The 23,182-nt window shown below is 36.4% G+C and overlaps 1 protein-coding gene across 3 annotated transcripts; it reads right to left on the bottom strand.

The window, feature by feature from the left end:
- Nucleotides 1–536: 536 nt before the first annotated feature.
- LOC135649142 (CDPK-related kinase 3-like) lies at nt 537–7,660 on the bottom strand. 3 transcript variants are annotated; one of them, XR_010501167.1, is made up of 12 exons: nt 6,882–7,660; nt 6,116–6,246; nt 5,699–5,740; nt 5,484–5,592; nt 5,276–5,354; nt 4,776–5,072; nt 4,493–4,602; nt 2,102–2,209; nt 1,862–1,924; nt 1,194–1,361; nt 925–1,113; nt 537–837 (listed from the first exon to the last, which is right to left on the bottom strand). XR_010501167.1 is itself a non-coding variant. In XM_065167251.1 (11 exons), exons 1-11 carry the CDS (start codon nt 7,434–7,436, stop codon nt 979–981), a joined length of 1,797 nt encoding a protein of 598 aa, XP_065023323.1. In that variant the 5' UTR covers nt 7,437–7,660; the 3' UTR covers nt 537–978. The 3 variants fall into 3 exon arrangements, 2 of the variants coding, with proteins under 2 accessions (XP_065023323.1, XP_065023324.1); XM_065167251.1 differs by having other exon boundaries at nt 537–1,113; XM_065167252.1 differs by lacking the exons at nt 537–837; nt 925–1,113 and having other exon boundaries at nt 1,225–1,361; nt 1,857–1,924.
- Nucleotides 7,661–23,182: the final 15,522 nt, after the last annotated feature.

The following is a 23,182-nucleotide window of genomic DNA, read 5'->3' as shown; positions in this document are numbered from 1 at the left end:
TTAATTAATTCTGGTGTATATGCAAGGTGGGAGACCTTTTTTTTCTTAAAGAAAAGAGACCAAAAAAATTAAAAAAAAATAATGTCAAAAATATAAATAAAGATTTAAATATTTTTTAACTCGATTAAAGATACGACAAAGGATTCATATAGTTAACACCGAATATTTAAAATTTTATTATTTTTGTATGATTAAAAAAATTTACCGAAGAGAATATTTGATCTAAAGAACAAAGATCCAAAGGTTATGTTATGTTGGCAAGATATCAATGTTTGATAGATTTTGAAAGAAAACTTGCTCTTGTTTGTATTGTATTGGGTGAATCATGAATTACATGATTGTTAGTGATAGCATGAAAGTTATTCCATTTGTGTTAAAATATATTTTGGAGTGCAAATATACACATTTACATCTTAATGGCCTAAAGAGGATGAGATCCACTGGGTAAGAAAGCTTTTAAGAACCGAACCACTATTCTTTATTGAAATCCCTGTATTGATACATTCCTAATAGATGTCTTAATTGTGATGTATTCATGAGAGTAACATATATATTTTTTTTTCTAAATCAGATACTCAGATACAAATTAATGTAATCTGATTAACAAAAGAATATTACAATTTATTTGAGTTCCTTTGTACATTTCATTCTTACATTATGTCTTCGTTATATATATATATATATATATAAACTGATTACATCTTGCCCTAGAAAATAGCTCACATTTCCAAGTACTTCAACTTACAAAGCAACATCCACTTTTCTTGCTCCCATGCAAAGCAAAGCTTTGAATCAATGATGCAGGCCTCTTTACAGATTAATCTTCACAAGCATTCTCTACAAAGCCAAGTTCAAAAGAATTGCAATGAGAACAAATAAGCTTAAAGGAAAGAGAAGAGGCTGGTGGAAAAACTGCAGCAGTACTTTGTGTGGCGTAAAGAATGAACAAATAATCACATCAGTGGTCACAGAATTTAATTAGGTAATGGTGTTCAAGCCGCGGATGGTTACACCATGCAAATATTTGGTGTAACCAAGAAAACTGAGCTTGCCATCTTCTTCTCTAATCCAATCTTGCAGAAGGGAATGAGAAGCGGTTGGAAGGTTTAATTCCTGCATGGAGCAGTTCTGATCATGTACTGACACAAATTAACTAGAAATATATAGTGACATCCTGGAATAGTATTTAGTACCTGAGCTAGCTCTTCGATTGAGATGACCTGATTTCCTTCCTGTTCGAAGTATGTAAATGCTGTACTGGCTATCTGTTCCCATTGTTCCAAAGCCTCAAGCTGATACGGGCTGGTGGCAGCAGCACAGAACTCATTGAAATCCATCCTCCTCTGTGATAGTGCCTCCATCTGAGATTTGAGTTACACAAAAATCAATTGTGTTGCTTTTCACCACAATAAGATTTTCACAAGCAGCAGAAGCATTATCTAAGAGACATCTTACAAGCAAGACCAAGAAAATGATAATGATGAACAAAATTTTCAGAATAGCAAATTGACTCGAGGAAACATATAAACTTTGCCTCCCACATAATGGAGAGCAATCAAAAAACAAAAAGTCTAACTCAAGCCTCGAGAAAATGAAAATAGATCGAATAAAGTTCACTGCAAGGCAGTCTTCAAAAATTTGCTATTTGCAGATGATGTTTTGGTCAACATTAGAAAGTCACTTAATTGTTAATGAATGCTCTCTGAAGTATCAATAATATGGAGAAGCAAGATCAGATGCACTTCTTCTTATGATCATAACATCATAAAGAGAACATAGCTGATGATTATGTCTAGATGGTAAAATCCTTTCTAGGAAATTAACCTCATACTATTAAATAGCATTAGACTACATGCCTCACCGCATTCAGAATGTCTGGAATCCTAGACAACTTCATTGCTTCAGTTGCATTTTTCATGAGTGCCTGCGTGGAGTACATGTAATATTAACAAAATAACACAAATATGTATCACCACATGAAAAATGGGCAATATGAAAGGAAAAGAAACATGATGGATAACATGAAACATCACAATCTAACCCTTCTAACACTGTACCATCCAACTGAAACACTTTAATGAAGTCAAAAATGAAAACCTACCGTCTGAAAGTTTTCAAGGGAGATGAGCCCATCTTTATTTGGTTCCAGTAGACTAAACTGTAACCGTAGGTACAAGAGCTCATCCTCGGATAGAGCTTTTGATAGTGCCTGTACAGAAAAAAAAGGATGAATTAAAACACGTTTCTAGATTTCTTGGTTCCATCAGAAAAGAATTTAGAATTTCTAATATCTATCCTATAAATATAGTTAGGCATGAATACATCTAGGACACTCTGAATATAGAAGTGATATGTTAGAAACTATTTTTCTTCAGTCAATGAAAATTAATAAACAGGGGCAAGAAATAGATGATGTAATATCGAAGATGCATTCCATGTATTGCTTATATATGACAACACATTAATAATTTTGTTAAACCTGAAAAACACAGCATAGACTTAAAACCGAAGCACAGAAGAGATGAACCAAACTTTAATATCTTGCCGACCGAGCAGTAAACAAGCATACCACTTACCAAGTCTCAAATATAGATGTCAGTTCCTACATCTCATTCCCGTGCTTTTCTCTAATAAATTCTCCGTCATCATGTTACTTCTCAATCCTTTTCATTCACATGACCTTATCTTTTGAAGGCTAACTTCCTTTTTACAAGCTTTCCACATGAATCAAGGAATGGAATAGTTGCTTAAGAGGATCTATCATATGTTATACATGAAAATATCTGTGCATCAATATCACAAATGAGAAAGGATCCCCTAAAACTAATGCATATAGGAAGGTGGAGATCCACTTCTTGACGTATATATTAAAACCTATATGTCAGTTTTCTGGTTTTATATTTCTCACATCACATTAAGTTGAAATTGATTAGAAAAGAGGGTGGGTTGTTACAACAAGCATTCTACCTGAAACAGTTTATATCATTTTCAGTTAGATAGAATAAGTGGATTGAGTTTTAATCACATCTTGCTTATGTTGTATTAAAAAAGGTTTGGACCTGTTCAGTCAAAAAATTTGTGGCATTCATATAAATTGTGGAAAGGGATACATGAATGGAATTGCTGTATTTGAAAGTTTCCTGAATCATCGCACTGATGTGATTTGTTTAGCACTTTCTTCCACCAAAAAAAGAACAAAGAACAAGTGATATTTATCGAAAATCTTTAATTTCCCATATGTCCCAGGCAAAAGAATGTGAAAGTGATGTTTTATGAATTCAAGGAGTTTTCCATCCTCAAGACAAAATTTCTTTATTATCCTGAATATATGCTAGGAAAGCAACTAAATACTTGTAACTTGTTAGTTGTTTTTTCCTTTTTTGTTGATTCAAAATGAATCTATGCATTATAGATCAATAAATAAATTAGATAGTAAGAAAAGGGAAAGTTGGCATGCATGTGGTTCTAGCCTTATGGCCACACCATATAGATACTTGCCCATTTGAGTCATCTGGGTACATAATACTCTCTAGGAAGCCTAGAAAAGTATAGACAACCACATGCGGCTGGTATGGTGATCACATACATATTCTGTCAAGTGAACTAAGTAAATCCGGATGCACCATATGTATGGCTAGAGATTCGCTTCCACCAATCATCTTATAATTAGGGTGGTGGAGGTGGGGGCAGGTTGCACATATTGTTTTTAAATTTTAATCTCTCAGAAAATAAAACATGTTTATTGCTACACAGTCTTTTAAGTAAACATATAGTGTCATGTCAATAACACCATTGTTTATGGGACCCAATTATACACTGACTTAATCACTTGGTTTTATTTTTTTTATTCTCTACTTTTGGTGTACTGTGTTAAAATAAATGTCAACCACACAACTTACCACAAGCCATATATCCATTATGCTTGCCACCCACTTAGCTGCATATATTGCACCCACCTTCAAAAACACCTGACTATAAGGTAACTCAAACTAAGATGTATCATATCAAGGAAAGTTGAGTTCATTATCGAGGCCAAACCTCCGTCCTACTGTTGCTCCCCATCAACTATGACTTCTCTTTTATATTTGAACCCATTCTGTTATTCCTTTTTAATTTTATTCAGTTTGCATCTTAACATTTCATAAGTTTAATGAAAAGTTAGTCAGGTTCAGCTAAGAATACATAAGAAGAAAAAAGATGAAGTTGCTACCACAATTTGCCACTGACTTATGACAAATATCTTTAAGGTTCTAATTTGGCTTATTAACTAAATTTAACTTCTATGAAAACAATGAAAAATAAGTAACAATGTGATATATGATGGTAGTGACCAGAACATTGATAGCCTATTTAGAATTTATGGTAAATCTTGAAAATAAAAAGCATGAAGATGAAGAACTCCTCAAGCAACATAAGGTTTTGGTAGCAAGTTAAACTGGCAAGTCAAGTAAAAATGTCAGCATTCAATCGTAGAGCACTATATGACATGTACCTTTAATGCAGCCCGTTTCAGCGGTGTAACACAAAAGTATGATGTGATTAATTTATATACAAGTATATCCAAAGGAATTGAACTCTGCTCCTTTCTCAACCAAGGGTGAGCTGCCACAAAAGGAAGAACATATTTGCTTTCAAATGGAAAAATAACAAAGAGTTTGAAAAAAAAAGAGGGAAAGTAGACATGTCATGTATTAGTCAGATATATACTGAATTCCAAAAATAATAACTTGATACGATTGATGACCAATTATTATTTTATGAAACAAGCAACTTACTCAAAGCCTGAGCAGCTGTCATTCTTTTCCTGTAGTCCTTATTTAAAAGCCTTTTCACAAAATCTTTGGCTTCTGGGGATAGAGCAGGCCACGGTGAGTCATCAAAATTAGGATCAGCTCTCAAAACAGAGCGAAAGATTCCTGATTCGGTTCGTGCCCAGAAAGGTCTACTTCCACATAACAGAATATAAGTTATAACACCAATGCTCCACATATCTGCTTCATTACTGTATGATCGATGCAATACTTCAGGAGCAACATAGTATGCACTTCCAACAATGTCATTTAGCCTTTCATCTGCATGATCATACATAGGAAGCTTTTGTTAAACCTCAGACATGAAATGCAAGTACAGTAATAGGGAAAAAATAACTGATATACCATAATCAGGTAGCTAGAGAAGATACTGAAACTGGAGTAGGCAAATAAGCTAGAGAAGATGTAACTTAATGCATGAAATATCAGAAAATATATATACCACAAACATGGCCATGTTGTACCTGGTCTGGTAAAATCAGAAAGACCAAAATCAATCAACTTCATCGGAGCATTTTCATCATTATTGGTGAAGAGAAAATTCTGTTACAACATAAAGAAGATAACACCAGCAACAAATATAGGTTTAATAGAAAAGGAAAATGCACAGAAAAAGGTGCAGCTAATTTCAAACTTATTTATGAAGCCTCAAACATAAAATTCATGGTAAACCTCTGGCTTTAGATCACGATGCACAACACCTTGAAGATGACAAAATGCTACTACACCCAATATTTGTTGAACAATTGCTTTTGCATCTTCCTCCGTGTACCTTCCACCTCTTTGGAAATACAGGAATTAAAGATCTCACAAGTCCATGATAAATTAAAACAAAAATGAAGTTCCTCTTCCAAACAAATTAACTAAAATGGAGTAATTTTAAATACCTGGCTAAGATTCTACCTAATAATTCTCCACCTTCACATAATCTGAGAAGAAAAGCAGGGCGAGCTAGTTAAAATTATGAGACAGCTAAACTAACAGGCTTGACAATCACCAAAACATAGTAGAAAATTCAAAAAACTATGATAAAAAAATCAGGTAAAAGATCAATTTTATGCCATATTTTTTTAAGATACTGCATCTTTCAATAGATCTAAGGAATTAGAAATTTTAATTATGTAAATAAGAATGTTCACTGGTAATACTTCCTTTTATAGTACAGCCATTTAAAAAACAAAGGCAGATCATTTTTTCTTATCTGGTCAGAAATATCATTGTATGCACAATTCAGGAAGAAGATATATTCCAGTATATCATAACAACTTACAAAAGAACTGAAAAAGAAATGAATACTGACATACTCCATGACTATGTAGACATTAACGTCATCCTCACATGCATCATAAAATTTAACAAGACTTTTGTGCCCCGACAAAGCTTTCAGAATTTTGACCTCCCTACGAACATCTTCAATCGATATTGCTGTTGTCATCTGCCATAAGAAACAACAAGCCACATGATTATAAATCAATTTAAGTGGAGCTCTAAGGTCTAGTTGAGAAAAAAATATACCTTTTATGTCAAACAAATAAAAAGGTAAAGAAGCTAAAACCAAAACCATGCTATATATTGCACCAGGGCTAACTGAAAAAATAAAGTTCTCACTTCTTAGATTGTGCTATGTGACTAATATGAATGGAAAAGATCTTCTAAACAAATCCAAGACCACCAAAATTTAAGATGTGTGACATAATTTACTGCTAAAAGCTTGATGGGCCATGTGGATTTTGACTCTGCAGTCCTTTTGGTCTCCAAAATCTTGATAGCAAATTTATGACAAAAATGACGTGTTATTATATTTAACTCAATAAAATCCAGCAGTTATTATCCATAAAAACCTCGATAAATAGAACACAAACATCATTCAGACTCGGATACAAACATGACGAAATTAAGGAGTGTAATATATTGGGTAAGATGGATCGGAACTACATCAATGAATCCAATTACTCTGCACTGTGCACCCTCCAATTTCTATGAAGAACTACGTAGGTGGTGACTCAATAAGAAGTAAAAACAAAGAGAAAAGATGAAATGGTTCTTTTATAAGACATCATGCTACCGCACCTTAGCTTTGGCGATGATCTTGACAGCAACAGTCTGACCCTTGATCTCCCCCTTCTTCGCCGTAGCCAAGCACGTATTCCCGAAATGCCCCCGCCCCACCTCTTTCCCGAGCTCATACTTGGATCCGAAGTTCTTCCCATACCCGAAGCTCTTATCCAGAGGAGGCTGCTCTGCCTCTCCCGTAACGGCCTCGGGGATGCTCCCCTCCTTGGGCTTCTCCGAGCCCAGGCGCTTGGCGAGCGCCGCCTTGATGTGCTTGGCGGGCGACAGAGGCGGGAAGGGACGGCGAAAGAATCGCCGCGGGGTGGACCTGGACGGCGAGGGGGAGGCCCCGGCGGGAAGGGGGCCGGCTGAGTCCTGGGGGTTGGGGCTGGGACAGGAGGTGGAGGACTGGTGAACAGGGGTGGCGGGGCCGCTACTTTCGCGGAGCGGGGTGACGGCAGCGGAGGGAACACCCCCGGCATCGACACCGTTGTCCGGGTGCGTCGGAGTCTGCCGTCGGTGGCGCCCACCGTCCCTGACGACGGAGATGTTCTTGCCATAGCACTGCCCCATTCCCCGTCCTCGTCCGCCGCCCGACGACGCCGCCGCCGCCGCCGCCGCCTCTCCAACCTCTCTTCTTCTTCCTCTTCTCTTACCGGAGCGCTAGGGTTCGTGGGTTTAATTCGCGAGGGGGAACGCAGAGGAGGTCAAAGACGCGGCTTTGGGCCGTTGGAGGAAGAGGAGGAGCGGAAGAGGAGGGAGATGGGCGTTAGCTGTTAAACAGGGGTCTCGCACAGGACTGCAAACACAATACGCAAACGTGAGTGGCCTATCTGTAAAATACGTTGGAATAAGGATCCACCCAGGAAACGATAATATTCTCGAGTGATAACACTGCTTGTTGTCGTCATCGTGATTCGGATACAAACGTGGAAGACGACGAATGGAGGAAACCGATGGACGGTGAATGAACAAAGAGATGGGTAAAGACGTTACGCGATGACCCGTCGACTTAAGTAGAAAAAGGATCTTCTGTTGCAAGACCGCCAGGAAACGATATAATGTTTGTTGAGCGACATCACGGCTCTCGTCGTCATCCTGATTCGTAGGCTAACGTGGAAGATGATGAATGGAGGAAAGAGATGGGCGGAGAGGCCACGCGATCCACGACGTCGATTCGAGCGTAAGATTAATTCAAGACATGCTAAAGAAAGAAAACGAAAAGAATTAATAATTAATTTCGAGTGGAAATCCAATACTCACGCGTAAATATGTTTAAAAATAAAAAAAATAAAAAAATACTCACCTCTAAAATAAAATTTTAAAAAAATAAAAAATATTATCATAATTTTAGCTATATATATATATATATAGTTTTATATTAATATAGATAATTATAAATATGATGCTCTCAAAGTGAAATTCATAATAAATATGGATGATAAATTTAAATCTTAAAGTCAAGTAACATATTTAGATTTTCAAAAGACTCGAAGTGAAATTTAAATTTTATTCGAATCCACCTGATCGCAAACATCGACATAATTTAAGTAGATAGAACACATATAATTTATCAAAAAAAATATTTTATGATTTTTTTCCACTATTATGTAAGTTTGTTAATGAAATGTAGATGCTATTTTTATATGTAATTAATCTTTCTAAAAAAATTCCATGCTATTTATGAGGGATGTCGATGAGAAATGCTAAATACGTAATAAAAGAACTGTACATGCCAACGTAGAAATTTGAACGAGTCTTTGAAATTGTTCTTTTTAAGTACGCGTTAAAAGAATTAGTTGGGTAAATCGAGAAACTCAATTTCCAAGGCTTACCCTAATTGGGGTCAAATTCAAATTGTGATATACCTCTATTTATTTCTCGTTGACCAAAGTACAAGAGAATGCCCTCTCTCTCTCTCTCTCTCTCTCTCTCTCTCTCTCTCTCTCTATCTCTATCTATAGTCTAACAACAACGAGCATTTAGTATAAAAGATACAAATTATTCTTATTCATCGTGAAGCACGAAGCATTTGGGTTAACAATCATTTATTGTCTTGACCAATTTTGATGAAAATTATTATGATCCCTTACTATTCGATTAATTAATCAGAAAACATCTTTCTTTTCTCTTTTTTTATTATTAGGTCACGGTACCTACAAAATTGATGAAAAAAATGATAATAAAAGGTTTTTCTTATATCATGAGAGATTCTTTTATCAAAATCATCTTAGTTTACTTGAAGGAGGGAGGAGATGACGAAGGCGACAATAAGAGTTTTTTTTTTTTCAAAAAATTATTTATTTTTCAAATGATATATTAGGAGTTGCAGAGGAGGATAATATTAATTAAAAGCATACAAACATTATTCAAGAATTATATTTTTTCCAAGTTTTAATTGTATACACTATTAACAAATCTTAATGTGATTTTCAATTCTCCAAAACAAAATCAAGAATCAAAATCAAATCAACAAAGATCAATTTTGAAACGATAATTTTTCATTATTATTATTTTAATTAATAATTTTAAAATATATAAAAAAATATAAATTTATTTTTGAATAATAAAAATAATATAAAAATTACAAAGATGATTCAAATCGAAACCAAAACAGTCACGATTCCAAATTTTCAAACTTGAGAATCTGAATCGAACCGTATCAAACCAATTCTGATTTGATTCGAAATTAATGCGTCATTGTACCAATTCAATCCGGATTTAAGCCCGGTTCAATTTAAGTTCGAACCGAACCATGATCAGATCTGCCCATACGAACTGAACCAGAATTCCACCGGTCTAATAACATAAGCATCATCTGCTTTGACTAATTCAAGTGCTTTTAATCGAAGGGAGCAGATTTTTTCTGCAGCATAAAATTAAAATGGCAGAAATATTTCACAGCTCTTCCTTAAAGATGAGTCTGATCAATATGCTTTGATTAATTCAAGTGCTTTCATTGATCGAAGCAGATTTTTTTGCAGAAAAAGAAATATTTTTTTGTTAGAAATATTACACATCTCTTCCTTAAAAATCAGTGCCTAACATATTAATCAATAGAAAAAGAACAATATTTATATTTATGGGTTTTCCTTTATTCTCCTGGCATTACTAATTAATCCTAATTGATTCACCCCCTCTAACCATATTCTTTATAAATCTTGGTTGAAGATGTTAATATCCTAATAGATAACACATTAATTTTAGAAATCCAGCAGTATTCTAAAGCTATTATGAGAGCACATAAGAGCAACATAATGTTGATTACACCAGAAAATTAAAGAGTGCTATCCAAAATTACAGGAACTGAGAGCTGGAGAAATGCAACATCTCTTGCATCAACTGTTAAGCTTCCTACACAGATGAATTGTTAATTTAAATCATCCTCTTTGCCACAGTTATAAACAATCCCAACTTGCAAACAAGACAATGTGTAATGCTTGCCACACCAATGACTAAGAGAACAACAAATAAAACCAAATAAGGATATTTTTCAACATGCAAGAAAAAAAAAAAACCACTAGCCAAATTGTGGAGCAGCAATTAACTCAGGGCATAATCAAATTCATTTAGTAGGAATTTCTGTGTAATATGATGTTTTAACTGCATAAGCCACCCTCAAATCTAAGTTCTATCAATATATACCAAGCAGGTAATACATGTAAATATATATGTTTGAAATGGCACATACAATCTGGGCAACATACAAAAATCTTTGAATAAGTGAAAGATGGAGAGCTGGTAAAACAGTACACAAGACCTGTATGTTGATATTCAAATAATCAAAGCATGATCAGATGAATTTTTAACACCATAGGAACTCAAGTAATCAAATAGCATCTCTATAACAACTTGCTGAAGCCAAACAAAATGTTTTCTTTTCGGTTCAACTTTTCCTATAACTTTGTGGATAACTATATAACATTGGGTGACACAAAGAGACAAATAAAAACATATTGAATGTACTATATGCATAGTAGTGTAGGAATCAACCTTATAATCTAGGAACAAACAAAACATTATAGCATACTACATCTACCGAATCCGAATCCAATATTAGAGGCAATACCAAAGAATTTGTTAGAGTTGATAGCCCATCGATAATTCTAGATGGAGGCGTTGCACCCATTACCAATTGGCTTCGTAAAGGCATGCATGGTTAGATTGAATAGTTTGTCGAGATTCTTTGCTTTGACCGAAGAGGGGAAGCGAGTCTCATGGGTGGATGGGATCATATTGATAACAGTCAAGATCTTATGTAAAAGTCGATGGCTATATGTTTCTGGCTTCAACATTATCATAATATATTTAGGAGTAGAGGTGATGTTAATGCCAAGTTCCTTGAGGAGATTCATGATCCAATTGAGTTCTATAGCAACGATGGCTATGACATGGTATTCAGCTTTAGTTGTAGAATATACACTGTATTTTGTTTCTTAGAACTCCAATTGATTGGATTAGATTTAAGGAAGAGAATATACCTTGACGTGGATGTTCTATCATCAAAATTCTCTACCTAATCAGAATCGACAAAGGCATGGAGATTAAGGGAGGAGCGTTTGCGAAAAAAGAGGCTATGATTGATAGTCCCGTGAAGATACCGTAAGATTCATTTGACTACAAACCAATGCATAGTAGATGGTCAATGCATGAACTAGGATAATTTATTGACCGTAAATGAGATATTTGGATAGGTGAGAGATAAGTATTGTAAGGAGCCAAGGACTTGACGGTATTGAGTTTGGTCTGTAGAAGGGCTTCCATCATATAGTTTGAGCGACTTGCTAGTAGACAAAGGTGTTGTAACTGTCTTTGCATCTTGCATGTTTGTTTTAGATAATAGATCTTGAATATATTTTTGTTATGATAGGAAGAGGCTAGAAGATGTGTATGTTGCTTCTACTCTCAAAAAATAGCTCAAGGTTCCTAGAGCTTTCAGAGAGAATCGATCTGCTAAATGCTTGAGGAATACCTTAATTTCCATAGAATTGTTGCCTGTGATAATAATATCACCTACATATACCAGAAGATATATTATATTGCTACTTTGGTGACGGAGAAATAAGGAGGTATCACACTTGGAGTTGATGAAGCCAACTAATGCAAAAAACGAGCCAAGTTTAGTGTACCAAGCTCTTAGAGTCTGACGAAGTCCATAAATAATTTTTTGTAGTTTATAAACATGCTTTGGATATTGAGGGTGGATGAAGCCAAGAGACTGCTGCATGAAGACATTGTCAGTTAGGGTCCCCCGTAGAAAGGCATTCTTAACGTCGAGTTGACGTAAATGCTAGCCTTGTGAGATGGCCAAACTCAGAATAAGTCAGATTGTTGTGGGTTTAACAACAGGGTTGAATGTCTCTGTGAAGTCAATACCAAGTTGTTGATGAAACCCTTTGGCCACTAAACGCGCTTTATATCTGGCTACGGATCTATCTGGGTTCTGCTTAATTCGAAAGACCCACTTACACCCGATGATATTTTGTGTGGGATGAGAGGGTACAAGAGTCCATGTAGAATTATAGAGGAGTGCATCATATTATTCACACATGGCTTTACGCCAGTATGGAGATTTTTGGGCTTGAGTAATTATGGTAGGTTCAGTGGTCTTCAATGTCATTGGTCCCAAGAGAGGATAAAGGTAGTGATTGTGATTCTGAGGGAATGCCTTCAGTTGTAGGGGAACCTAGTGAAAAAGGGAGAGGCACAATGGAGGGGGAGAGGAGTTGTTGCACCGGGAGAAGGAGAGAGTGTGGATCCTGAGGAGAAGGACTGGATGATATTATGGGAGACTCGGTTGACGGGATTTATAGCGTACTCCAGTAATGTATATATGATTGAGTAGGTCGCACAGCAGGAGACTCAGGGTTGTGAAATGGAAAGGTAGTCTCTATAAAAATAATATGACGGGACATAAAGACTTTTCGAGATTGGGGTTCATAGCATCGAAAGACATTATGGTCAAGGGAGTATCCAATGAAAACACAAGGTTTAGATTTTGATGTTATGTTATGTGAGGCATATGGATGCAATCATGGATATCATAGACAACCAAACACTTTGAGTTTTTGAAGGTTTGGGGATTTGTGAAATAATTTTTCAAATGGTGACTCATACTCGAGGATTGAAGTGAGCATATGATTAATGAGGTAGACGACAGCTTGAAATGTTACAGTCCAAAAAGTTGGTAGCATAGAGGCTTGGTGTAGAAGTGTGAGACCAGTTTCAACTATATGTCGATATTTGTGTTCAGCAGAGCCGACGAGTTGAGGAGTGTGTGGAGGTGACTTGAGGTGTTGTTTACCACAAGCAGATAGGCAGGATGTGAGAGCTTGATATTCGCCGTCACCATCAGAGTAAACGGTCTTAATTTTAGACTGAAAGAAGTTCTTGACCAATCTTCGAAAGTTGATAAAGACTGTTGAAACTTTAGATTTATGGTGAAGAGGGTATAACCATGTGTATTTGGTGAAATAATCTATGAAAATAACATAAAATCTGAATTTGTTAAAGGAAGTGATTAGAGCGAGGCCCCAAACATCGGTGTAAATAACCTCAAGGGGTTTAGAGCAGGATATGGAGAATTTTCCAAAGGGAAGTCTATGACTTTTATTACTTAAACAAGCATCACAATGAGTTATGATATTATTGGTTTTAAGCGTAGGAAGAGAATAACGGGAAAGCAGTTTTTGCTGAATAAGAGTGGAGGGATGACTAAGACGACGATGCCACACATCAATTGGAGTTGCGACCGAAGAATAGGCAGTGGGTTGGATGATTTGTGGAACTGATGGCCACTTGTAAATGTTATCTTTACTCTGGCCTCGGACAAGGACGCCCTCGTACTCAAATCCTTAACAAGAAAGGAGTTAGGAAAGAATTCAATTGAGGTATTATTCTGTTTACAGAATCGAGAAACAGAAATGAGGTTTCGTTTGATGTGGGGTGCACATAAAACATCATCTAGCGTAAATGAAGTACTATATAAATTAAGCATTGTGGAACTAGTATGAGTAGTGGGGAGTCTGTTATCGTCACCGATGATGATATCTTCGTTTCCGCCATAGTCGTTGTAGATGAACAAGTTTTGTAAATCAGGGATGATGTGATGAGATGTGCCAGAGTCCATAATCCAATTTTGATGACCAGTAGCCGAAATAGCTGTAAGATTTGCGTGAGGCCAATGCGACGGAGGAGGAAGTCTGGGTCAAGTTTTACATACTTTTACAGAGTGGCCAAATTTGTCACATAGTTGGCAGACAACTCTTTGTTGATTTGTGTGATCAGGACACCAGGGATGAGGATAATTGAAGTAGCCGCCTTGATGGTTGCAATTAAAATATTGAGAAGGTTGAGGAGGGGAGGTTTGTTTGGAGCCCTTATTGTGCCGGTTGCTCTTCTTCTAAGATTTTTGACTGACTTGAGCTATGATAGATGGTCTTAGCAACTTGTCCTCATGCTTGAGATATATCTCATAGTCAGTTAACTTGTCATAGAGTTCTTCAAATAACACTAGTGAATCACGTGCTCATATTGCTGCTGCCAATTCCTTGTACTCGTCTCCTAGGTCATTGAGGATATAGACAGTAACTTCTTCATCACTAAGGGAATAACCTATCAAAGTCAAGTTATCGATGATAATCTTTATATTGTGTAGATAATCAGCAACAGTACTTCCCTCTTGTTTTATCTTTATGAGACTGGATATGAGACTAAGCATGCGAGTGCGGAAATGATTGGTCAGGGTGGTTTGCAACTTGCACCAAGCTTCGACAGTAGTGTCACATGAAGAAATGAGTGGGGTGAGGGATCCAACGACCGAGGCTTGAATTGCTTGAAGGATGAAACAATCCTGGCGTAACCATAGTTTGTGGGCCGGATTTGATACTAGACTGAATACGCCTCGGATGTTGAGCATTGTCGGTGGACAATGAAGAGAGCCATCGATAAAGCCTAGAAGATCATAGCCAAATAGTAGATTAGAGAATTGAGCAAGCCATGATAAGTAGTTACTACCTTTGGATAATTTGAAGGGGATGAGAGTGGTAGCATTGATAGAAATAAGGCCTATAGAGTAAAAGATACTGTGGTTTTCTACGGGAATAGTAATTGGAATGTTAGATATAAATGATGAGGACATGTTAGACATATATACCAATTTAAGGGAGCAAGGTGGGAGTCTGCAACGATTAGATGGGTAAAAAAAAACTACTGCGATTAAGTGCGAGGAGTTATACTTCTCGGAGGAAAAGTAGTTTTATTCTGCTACGAGAAGGCCTCCTGTACTAATCACTTGCCAACTTTCTAGGCAAAAGGTCTTCTTGTATTTGCCATATGATGCTGCACCTTGACAAGTCTTCACTGAGGCATTAATGGCAAGCAAGCAATGAGATCCATGCTACCACTGTTCATGATGCAGTTGTAGTTGTTGATGCTATCGCAAGTAACAACGACTACAGTGGCACCACCGTCGCTAAACGTGCTGCAGCTTGCAGGTATGTGAGATGCTGCAGCTTGCAGGTCTTTGAGATGCTACAACTTGCAGTTTTGGGAGAAGCCGATGATGCTGTAGGCGTAGAGCAATCGATCGACAATGGTTTTCTACAGACGGATTTCTACGCGGTCGCGAGTGAGATCGAGGGAGAAGGTTTGGCTCTGCCTATGTAGGAAGAAGGTGGGGGCACTAATGTGCTCTTTGAGAACTTCGACTTCACCAGAAAGCTGTCTACTTGGTTTGTAGAAGTTTTGGATTACTATCGCTAGATGTTGTTGTTGCTACAACGATGATAGTGATGGGCAACAATGGGGGTAAGAGCAAGCAGTGACAGCCTACAGTGAGAGATAGCGGTGGTGAAGGATGTGATCTGAAGTAGCGAGAGGAAAAACTATAGAGACCTGAAATCAACGAAGTAGGGGAAGATGAGCAGAGAGAAGACCCGAGTGATGCAGCAGATTTTGGCACAGCATCAGCAGCAACAGGTGAGGCACCGGAATAGAGTGGTAGTGGGAGAAGACAGGTGCTATTCACCGAAGAGGTACTGTAGTTGCCGTAGAAAATGACGGCAGCAGGACCAATATCGCTGCAGTCGCCAAAGGTAGAGGCCACGCCTAGGGGGCTATTGCAGTGCAACGTAGGTGTTTGGCGACAAGATGCAGCGGCAGAAAGATATGGCAACTAGGTTCATGGTGATGGGATTCGTCGGAGGTCAGGTGTAGAAGACATGCCTCGCTCCGACGAGAACAGGCTATGGAAGGGAGAGTAGAGCTTCCTAAGGCAAGAATAGCTTTGATACCATGATAGAAATGAAATACAAATGCATTGAGTTGAAACAATACAATACTCCCTATTTATACATGTTAGAAGAGAGAATTTTCCTTAACAGAGAAGGATTTTCCTTAATAGATTTATGACATCTCCTCAACAGAGTTGAAGAGATCTTGGCTATTGTCGAAGTTGTTATCACGGGAGATCTTAACTATTATCACATATTTGAACCGAAAGAGATTTACATAAAGTGAGTCTTCATGGTTAAGAAGAGGAGTTAATTTCTTGGCCCTGATAGTAGCTTTAACCTGATGAAGGTCTCGGATTTCCAATCCCCCCTCACACTTGGGATTTGTCATACGATTCCAACGTATAAGAGGAATTTTATAATGACACATTTTGTTTCCAAAAGAAATTCTTGGAAAGTATGATAATTATGTTGATGTTTTTGTCAGATATCTAAGTGTGTTCATGAGGGTATAGAGGGAGGGGAGGAGCGAGGAAAAATTTGACGCACTCGGGAGATATACGAATGGTTCCAAACTTGAAGACTCGAAAGAAATTTTTCTATCATGATGTCTTGATATTTGTTAAGGACATGACAACGGTGGATGTCAGCCCCTAGGTAGTTGAGGGACTAGGATCTCTCTTTAATATCCACAAATGTAATAAATCTTATAATTTTCTTATTGGATTAGAAGAGGATTTTTGACTTGTGAAGCCTAATAATGTCGGTATAAGTGTCAAGAGCTTTCAATAAGTTGTAATAAAACATGCCATTGACCTAAATAAAGATGAGGATACAAACATAAGATGAGTGATCTTTGTGAAGCTAGGTGGGAAGTTCATGTGTTCCATGACTCCCATAATCGCTCCCTAGGAAATCAAATCAAATGCCTTGGGGAGATGAAGTTTAATGAGGATGAAAGGGGATTTTCTATTAGAGTTGAATAAGAAGTGAGTTGGCTCATACGAAATAGTGATGTTGTCATGGATGAAACTCCCAAGGATGATGAAGTCACATAGTCGATCCCACATTCTAATTGCAAACACCATTGCATGAAGCTTGTAAAGAGCATTACAAAAGGAGATGGGCTGAATCATTGATGGTTGAGGAGTTTGACATTAGGTAGGTGGTTCTCTGTCCAGGATGGAGGGAACCGAGAAATGGAGTGAAACACGTAAAATGATTGAAACACAAATGAAGCACCAGTAGACTACTAGCTCATTACTTTTTCCTAACCCCACAGAGTTGAGCCCTAAGGATACTGAATTCATTAGGGGTGAAGGGTCGTTTCGGCAAGGGGTGGGAGGAAGATGAGATGGAAGGGAGAGCGAGAAACCAATCAATGAAGACCGACCGAACCTACTGACTCGATACCCCTCTACGAAAGTACCATTGGGAAGGCAGATGATATGAATATAGTTGATGAACAAGAAGGTGAAAATACATTTTGTATTTTTGTTAAAATCGAGGAGCCATTTGGATTTGTCTCTTGCAAACCACTTTAGATGAATCTACCGCAAACAATGGAAGGTTGTGAGTTCTTATGAGAGCAGTGCTAGGCTCTCTCTCTCTCTCTCTCTCTCTCTAATCTCAAGGGCCTCGATTTCAAACTCTACTTGCTCGAGTATTATCAATGTTTCTTAGGGTGCTCCGACTTCGATGTATGAGTTTATGCCAAAGGCTAAGGAGGACGTTATGGGTGCGGACCATAGAATCACTATTGAGGTTCAAGGAAGATATATGATCACGAACGATTTGGTCAACTATAAGATATTACGACCAAAGAGGTTCAAGTTTAGTGTTTTAATAATGGGTGGAGATAATAAACAAGAAAAAATTATCTAAAAGAAAGCGAGGTAAGTATTTAACTTGATGAGCCAATATAAATAAAGCAATATAAGCATCGGAAGCCATAACTCTATCAAGTCGAACAGAAGCACAAGAAGAATCATAGTTATTATTGTGCCACCAACGTCGATAGGATTCTAGTTGAAAATGAACTCTTTGAAAGAAATCACCGAAGCATTAGGGGAAAAGGTTTTATCACCATATTTTTCAGAAGCCGAGTGAATGCACTTAATGTTCGAAAAATGTATATTGAAAATGTATCTCCAGAAGTGGTTTGAATATTAAAGGAATGGCATGATAGTCATCATTATTTGAGAGTTAATGATTTTATTTAGATCACCAGACAACCATAATGCCACCGGAGCAGCGACCTTGTGCAAGGAGATGGAAAGAGGATAATTTTCATTAGAAAATATTATTAATATTTAGTTGGCTTATATGCTAATCTTGATAATAGTTAAAATTATCATCGATTTAACAATTAGATTAATTTTTTTATAAAATCATCACTAGATCATTGGTGAAACCCTCTAATCACCCAAGGTAATTTTATATCTACAAATAGATCCCAGTTTCCCTTAATTCAAAATATTCACTCACATTTATTAATATTTTATATGATTTCAGATGATATAAGAGTTTTATATGACATTATAAAGTAGGACATGACTTTATACGGTGTAAAGATTTTAAACTTGAGTGATATTGTAAATTCAATATGCTCAGGTGAAGAGACTTTAGTAGCATAAAAATCAAAGATTTAATATGATTTAAAAATATTTTTTTGAAATATATTATTATGTAATATCTAAGGTTGAATGATATTTTTGCTTTATATTGAAAGTATAAGAATTAGTAAAGAGTTAACGATATTTATATGACTAAATTAATCCTCTTTGGTGTCACTTGATCTAGAAGGATAAAAACATCATTTGGTTTAACGACAACATTATTTCTCCAACATTGTAGAGTGAAATAAATAAAAAAAATTACAGTAAGAAAAAATTAACTTTTATTGAATAAAGGATAACATATGACTAAGATTGACAATACCACATATCAATTAAAGTAACAACTAGAACAATAATAACTAATTAAGTAACTTATAAAACTAATAACAATGTTATATTTATAAAAAATACTTTTTTGATTATATTTTTTATAAAAAATAAGTCAAAATATAACTCAATAGTCATTATTTTATTTATAAAATTGACATAAAAATAAAATTCATTTTGATATGAAATCCACAAAACATTAACGAATGTAAAACTATTTATATAAATTAAATGTTATAAAACCAAGGTAAATGATAAAAATTCTATTACCATCACTAATAATAATATCTTAATTGCCTTAAAAACTAATATGATGAAAACCAACAAGGTCAACAATTACTTGGATGAATAATTAAAATAATAATAATAATAATATAATAATAATATTATTTGCATGAGATCATTTAAGTGTACAAATAGACTTGGGCCAAGATCAATAAATTTTTATTATGTCTATTTTTATCACAACATTAAGAAAATAAATAATAATTATAGTTAAAATTATTTTTAAAATTTTTTAGGTTGAAATAACTATCATAATTGAAGTTGATAGCGTAATGAATGGTGATTAGCCAATGTTACCGGAAGACGTATCTATTCAAATTTTTTATTAAGTCTACATTATTTTAATTATTTTTTATTTTTATTAAATTAAGCTTTGATAACTGATCTCATCTTTCTTTGTTTTCATTTCAAATATGTTTTGTTATCAATTAATTTTTTAAATAATTTTGGTGAATCATGTGCCCAAATTGACACCACTAGTTCTTGATATTTTATTCTATGTCATTAAGAATATAAATAATAATTTTTCATCACTCACGACCTATTAAAATTAAATTATTTATAATACTTTTTAATAATAATAATTTAATAATAATTTATAACTTGAGTAATGTTTTACTATAATGCTATGAAACCAATGATTGAAACTTTAATACAATCATATCATTATCATAACATATGATCAAAATTTTTCATTGGGATGAATTCTCATAATATTTAGATCTTTTCTAATGGATAATAAAAACTCATTAATTTCATCTAATAAATTAATTAAAAATTATAAAAATTATACCTACTAAAATACATAATTATTAATTTAAAATTAAAAAAAAATAAAATTACTATATTGATAGATATAAATCCTATAAATTAAGATAAACTATCATTTATAAAAAAATATATACTCGTTGAAATACATAATTACTTACCGCTTTAAAAATTTCAAAAATAAAATGATAAAATGACTATATATATATATATATATATATATATGTATAGATTGAGATAAACAACTATTTCTTTAAAAATAATAATTAAAGCATCAAATAAAAAGAAAAATTATTAGAAAAGATCAAATCTGAAAAGTGAACAAAAAAAAAAATAATCTGACTTAGGTTAAATCTAAAAAAGGGACACTAAGATCTTATTAGAAATAGATAAAAGAGGATGATCTTTCCCATCTTTCCTGAGTCCTTTACTTTGTATAGTGCTAATAAAAGATAATGAACTATCACTTAAGAGATCAACAATGTGTTTGAGATGATAATGAGTTCGATGATTGACAAAAAGAAAAGAAAAAAAAAACGTCAATGAAAATGTTGGGTCATAGCCGTCTATATAGGAGCAAAAAAAAATCCGCCAAATAAAATTAAACAATGATAGAGAATTATCAAAAATAAAAAATATCAAAATGGATTGATCTTTAAATCATATATTTAAATAAAAGTTAAACAATGATAAATAATTATCAAAAATAAAAATAAAAATTATCAAAATGGATTGATCTTTAAATCATATTATTTAAATAAAATTTGAATAATGATAGAGAATTATCAAAAATAAAAAAAAAATTATCAAAATGGATTGATCTTTAAATCACATATTTAAATAAAAGTTGAACAATGATAGAGAATTATCAAAATGGATTGATCTTTAAATCATATATTTAAATAAAAGTTGAACAATGATAGAGAATTATCAAAAACTAAAAATAAAAATAAAAATTATCAAAACGGATTGATCTTTAAATCATATATTTAAATAAACATTAAAATAAAGAAAAATACACAAAATTATAAAGCCCTCCCCCATTTGTGCTCCGACAGATTGAGTCTCCAGCAGGATCATGATGGACAGACAGTATATGCGGGTTGATGAGATGCCGAATGCGACCGGTGGTGGTATCCTTCTTCTGGACTCCTTGGAAGTTCCAAGATTGGGTTGAGAGTGTGTTCAGCGTTAGCTGCATCCACAAGGTAATATAGCATTTTTTTGCTTTACTTTTTTCCTTCTTGGCTTTGTGTTCGAGGGAAACAAAGTGATGGGTGGAGACTTCCCTGTGGCCCTTGCTTGCGAGGCTTGGGTCCCTGTCGCTGGCTGACTCTGGATCATCCAGGGTCATCCTCCTCGAGCAGGAAGCCCTCTGTATCTCCCATGGCAGCGTCGGCAGCTCTTTGACAGGCTTCTTCCACTTTATCGATCAGGCGGCAGAACTGATCTTCCTTGGAAGGTCGATCAGTTGCCTGGGGGAGAGGGGCCTTTGCGGGGAACATGAAAGCGGCACCGGAGGTATCAGCAGGGAAATCAGGTGGAGGGTCTGTGAGGATAACGAAGAGGTTTGTTATGGGACTGAGATGGGGTGAGGGAAGATAGGGTTTTGAAGGAGCGGTGGGGAACGAAAAGGGTGAGGGGTGAGGGATTCGGAATGGAAAGAGTTCAAACGAAGGGTTGCCTTGGGAGAGAAGAAGATACGATCGGCTGAGATTTGATTTGGCACATCCGAAGAGATCGATGCAGAATGGGCAACTGCCGGACGCGAGATGCCAGGATTCACTGCAGTCTGCACGGCTCCAGAGGCCGGAGCGACGGTTTGGGGACTCCGTCCACAGCACGAAGTCTGTGCCTCTACTATGGTGATGGGTTATGATCATTCTAATGGGGGCGGTTATCAATCTTGGGTCTTTTTCTGAACTTTGATCCTACAGTAGTAGTGTTGGGGACGGAAGAATGCATCGGTATTCCAGTGTTTTTGTTTGCCAGAGCTTTATTCGTTGGAGCCATTCTCGTCGGAAGAGAAAAAGAATAGGTGAGCATGACACAGACACCCATGCAAATCTTCCTCTGGTTTTGGATGTCAAGATAGCATCAAACCTTTAGCAGCTTTTCGATGCAGGCCGTGATCTGAAAGAGGATTTTGGGGCTCATTAGTTTGATCGGAAGCCCAAAAAGTTGGGAGCCGAGGTAGGGGTAAACGTCATTAGGGGCTCAAAGCGTTCACGCCATGGGAATAAGTTGAGCACCTGACTTCTATCCAAGGAACCATGGATTGAAAGAGAAAGCACAAGAGTCCTCCTGCAAGATCCATAATCTGAATTTTGGCTCCTAGTTTTTTCCACAGGGACGACAACTTGGTTTTGATTACTTTCACAAGTGAAGCTCATCTAAAAAACTTTTCGTATAGACATAACTTGTAATTGTCCCTCACATGTTGCACCTCTGCTCGTTCGAGGATTGCAACATAGCGGGAAGACCTCCGGATCTTAGCAATCTTAGCCACAAGTTTCGCATCAAAGTTTCAAGGGTCGATGGATGATGACTACCGAAAGTGGCTTGCTCATGAAGAGGGAGGTTTAGGGGAGAGGCTGGCTGGCTGGCTGCTGCGGACGTGAGCAAGCCACTTTAGGTATTGAAGTGGTGGGGGAGGACGTTTCGATGGCCAGCTAAGAGCCTATTCTCTCGTGATAACAACCTCAACAACAGTCAAATCTTTCAAACTACTTGTATTTCATTTCTATCGTGGTATCATAGCGATAATCCTACAGCCATCGTTGTTGCTGCCACCCTTCATCCGCTGCATCTTCCTTCCCTTCCGGAAGGAGAACGACGACGAGGACCAAATAGATCCTCTTCTGCTCCCGTGAAGGGGACGGGAGCGGGAAGCGGTTCTGCGACTGTGGGAAGTTCGCGGCGGAGATCTGCGACCCCTGGTGCCACGTCCGGGTGTGGCTCGGCACGTTCAACACCACCGAGGAGGTCGTCAAGGTGTACGACTCTATCGCCATCCAGCTCCGCGGGCCCAGCGCCACCACTAACTTCTCTCGGTCGACCGCCGCCGTCGCCCCGCCACCCAAGAAGA

Source organism: Musa acuminata, chromosome BXJ3-9, assembly GCF_036884655.1.
Source record: "Musa acuminata AAA Group cultivar baxijiao chromosome BXJ3-9, Cavendish_Baxijiao_AAA, whole genome shotgun sequence".
NCBI lineage: Eukaryota > Viridiplantae > Streptophyta > Magnoliopsida > Zingiberales > Musaceae > Musa > Musa acuminata.
This window is presented reverse-complemented; position numbering and strand designations above follow the sequence as displayed.

Coding starts and splice junctions, on each gene's coding strand:
- LOC135649142 (XM_065167251.1), bottom strand. CDS start 7,436: ATGGGGCAGTGCTATGGCAAGAACATCTCCGTCGTCAGGGACGGTGGG. Junction 4,603..4,775: donor GACAGCTGCTCAGGCTTTGA/GTAAGTTGCTTG, acceptor CTTTTGTGGCAG/CTCACCCTTGGTTGAGAAAG. Junction 1,114..1,193: donor CAATCGAAGAGCTAGCTCAG/GTACTAAATACT, acceptor TGCTCCATGCAG/GAATTAAACCTTCCAACCGC.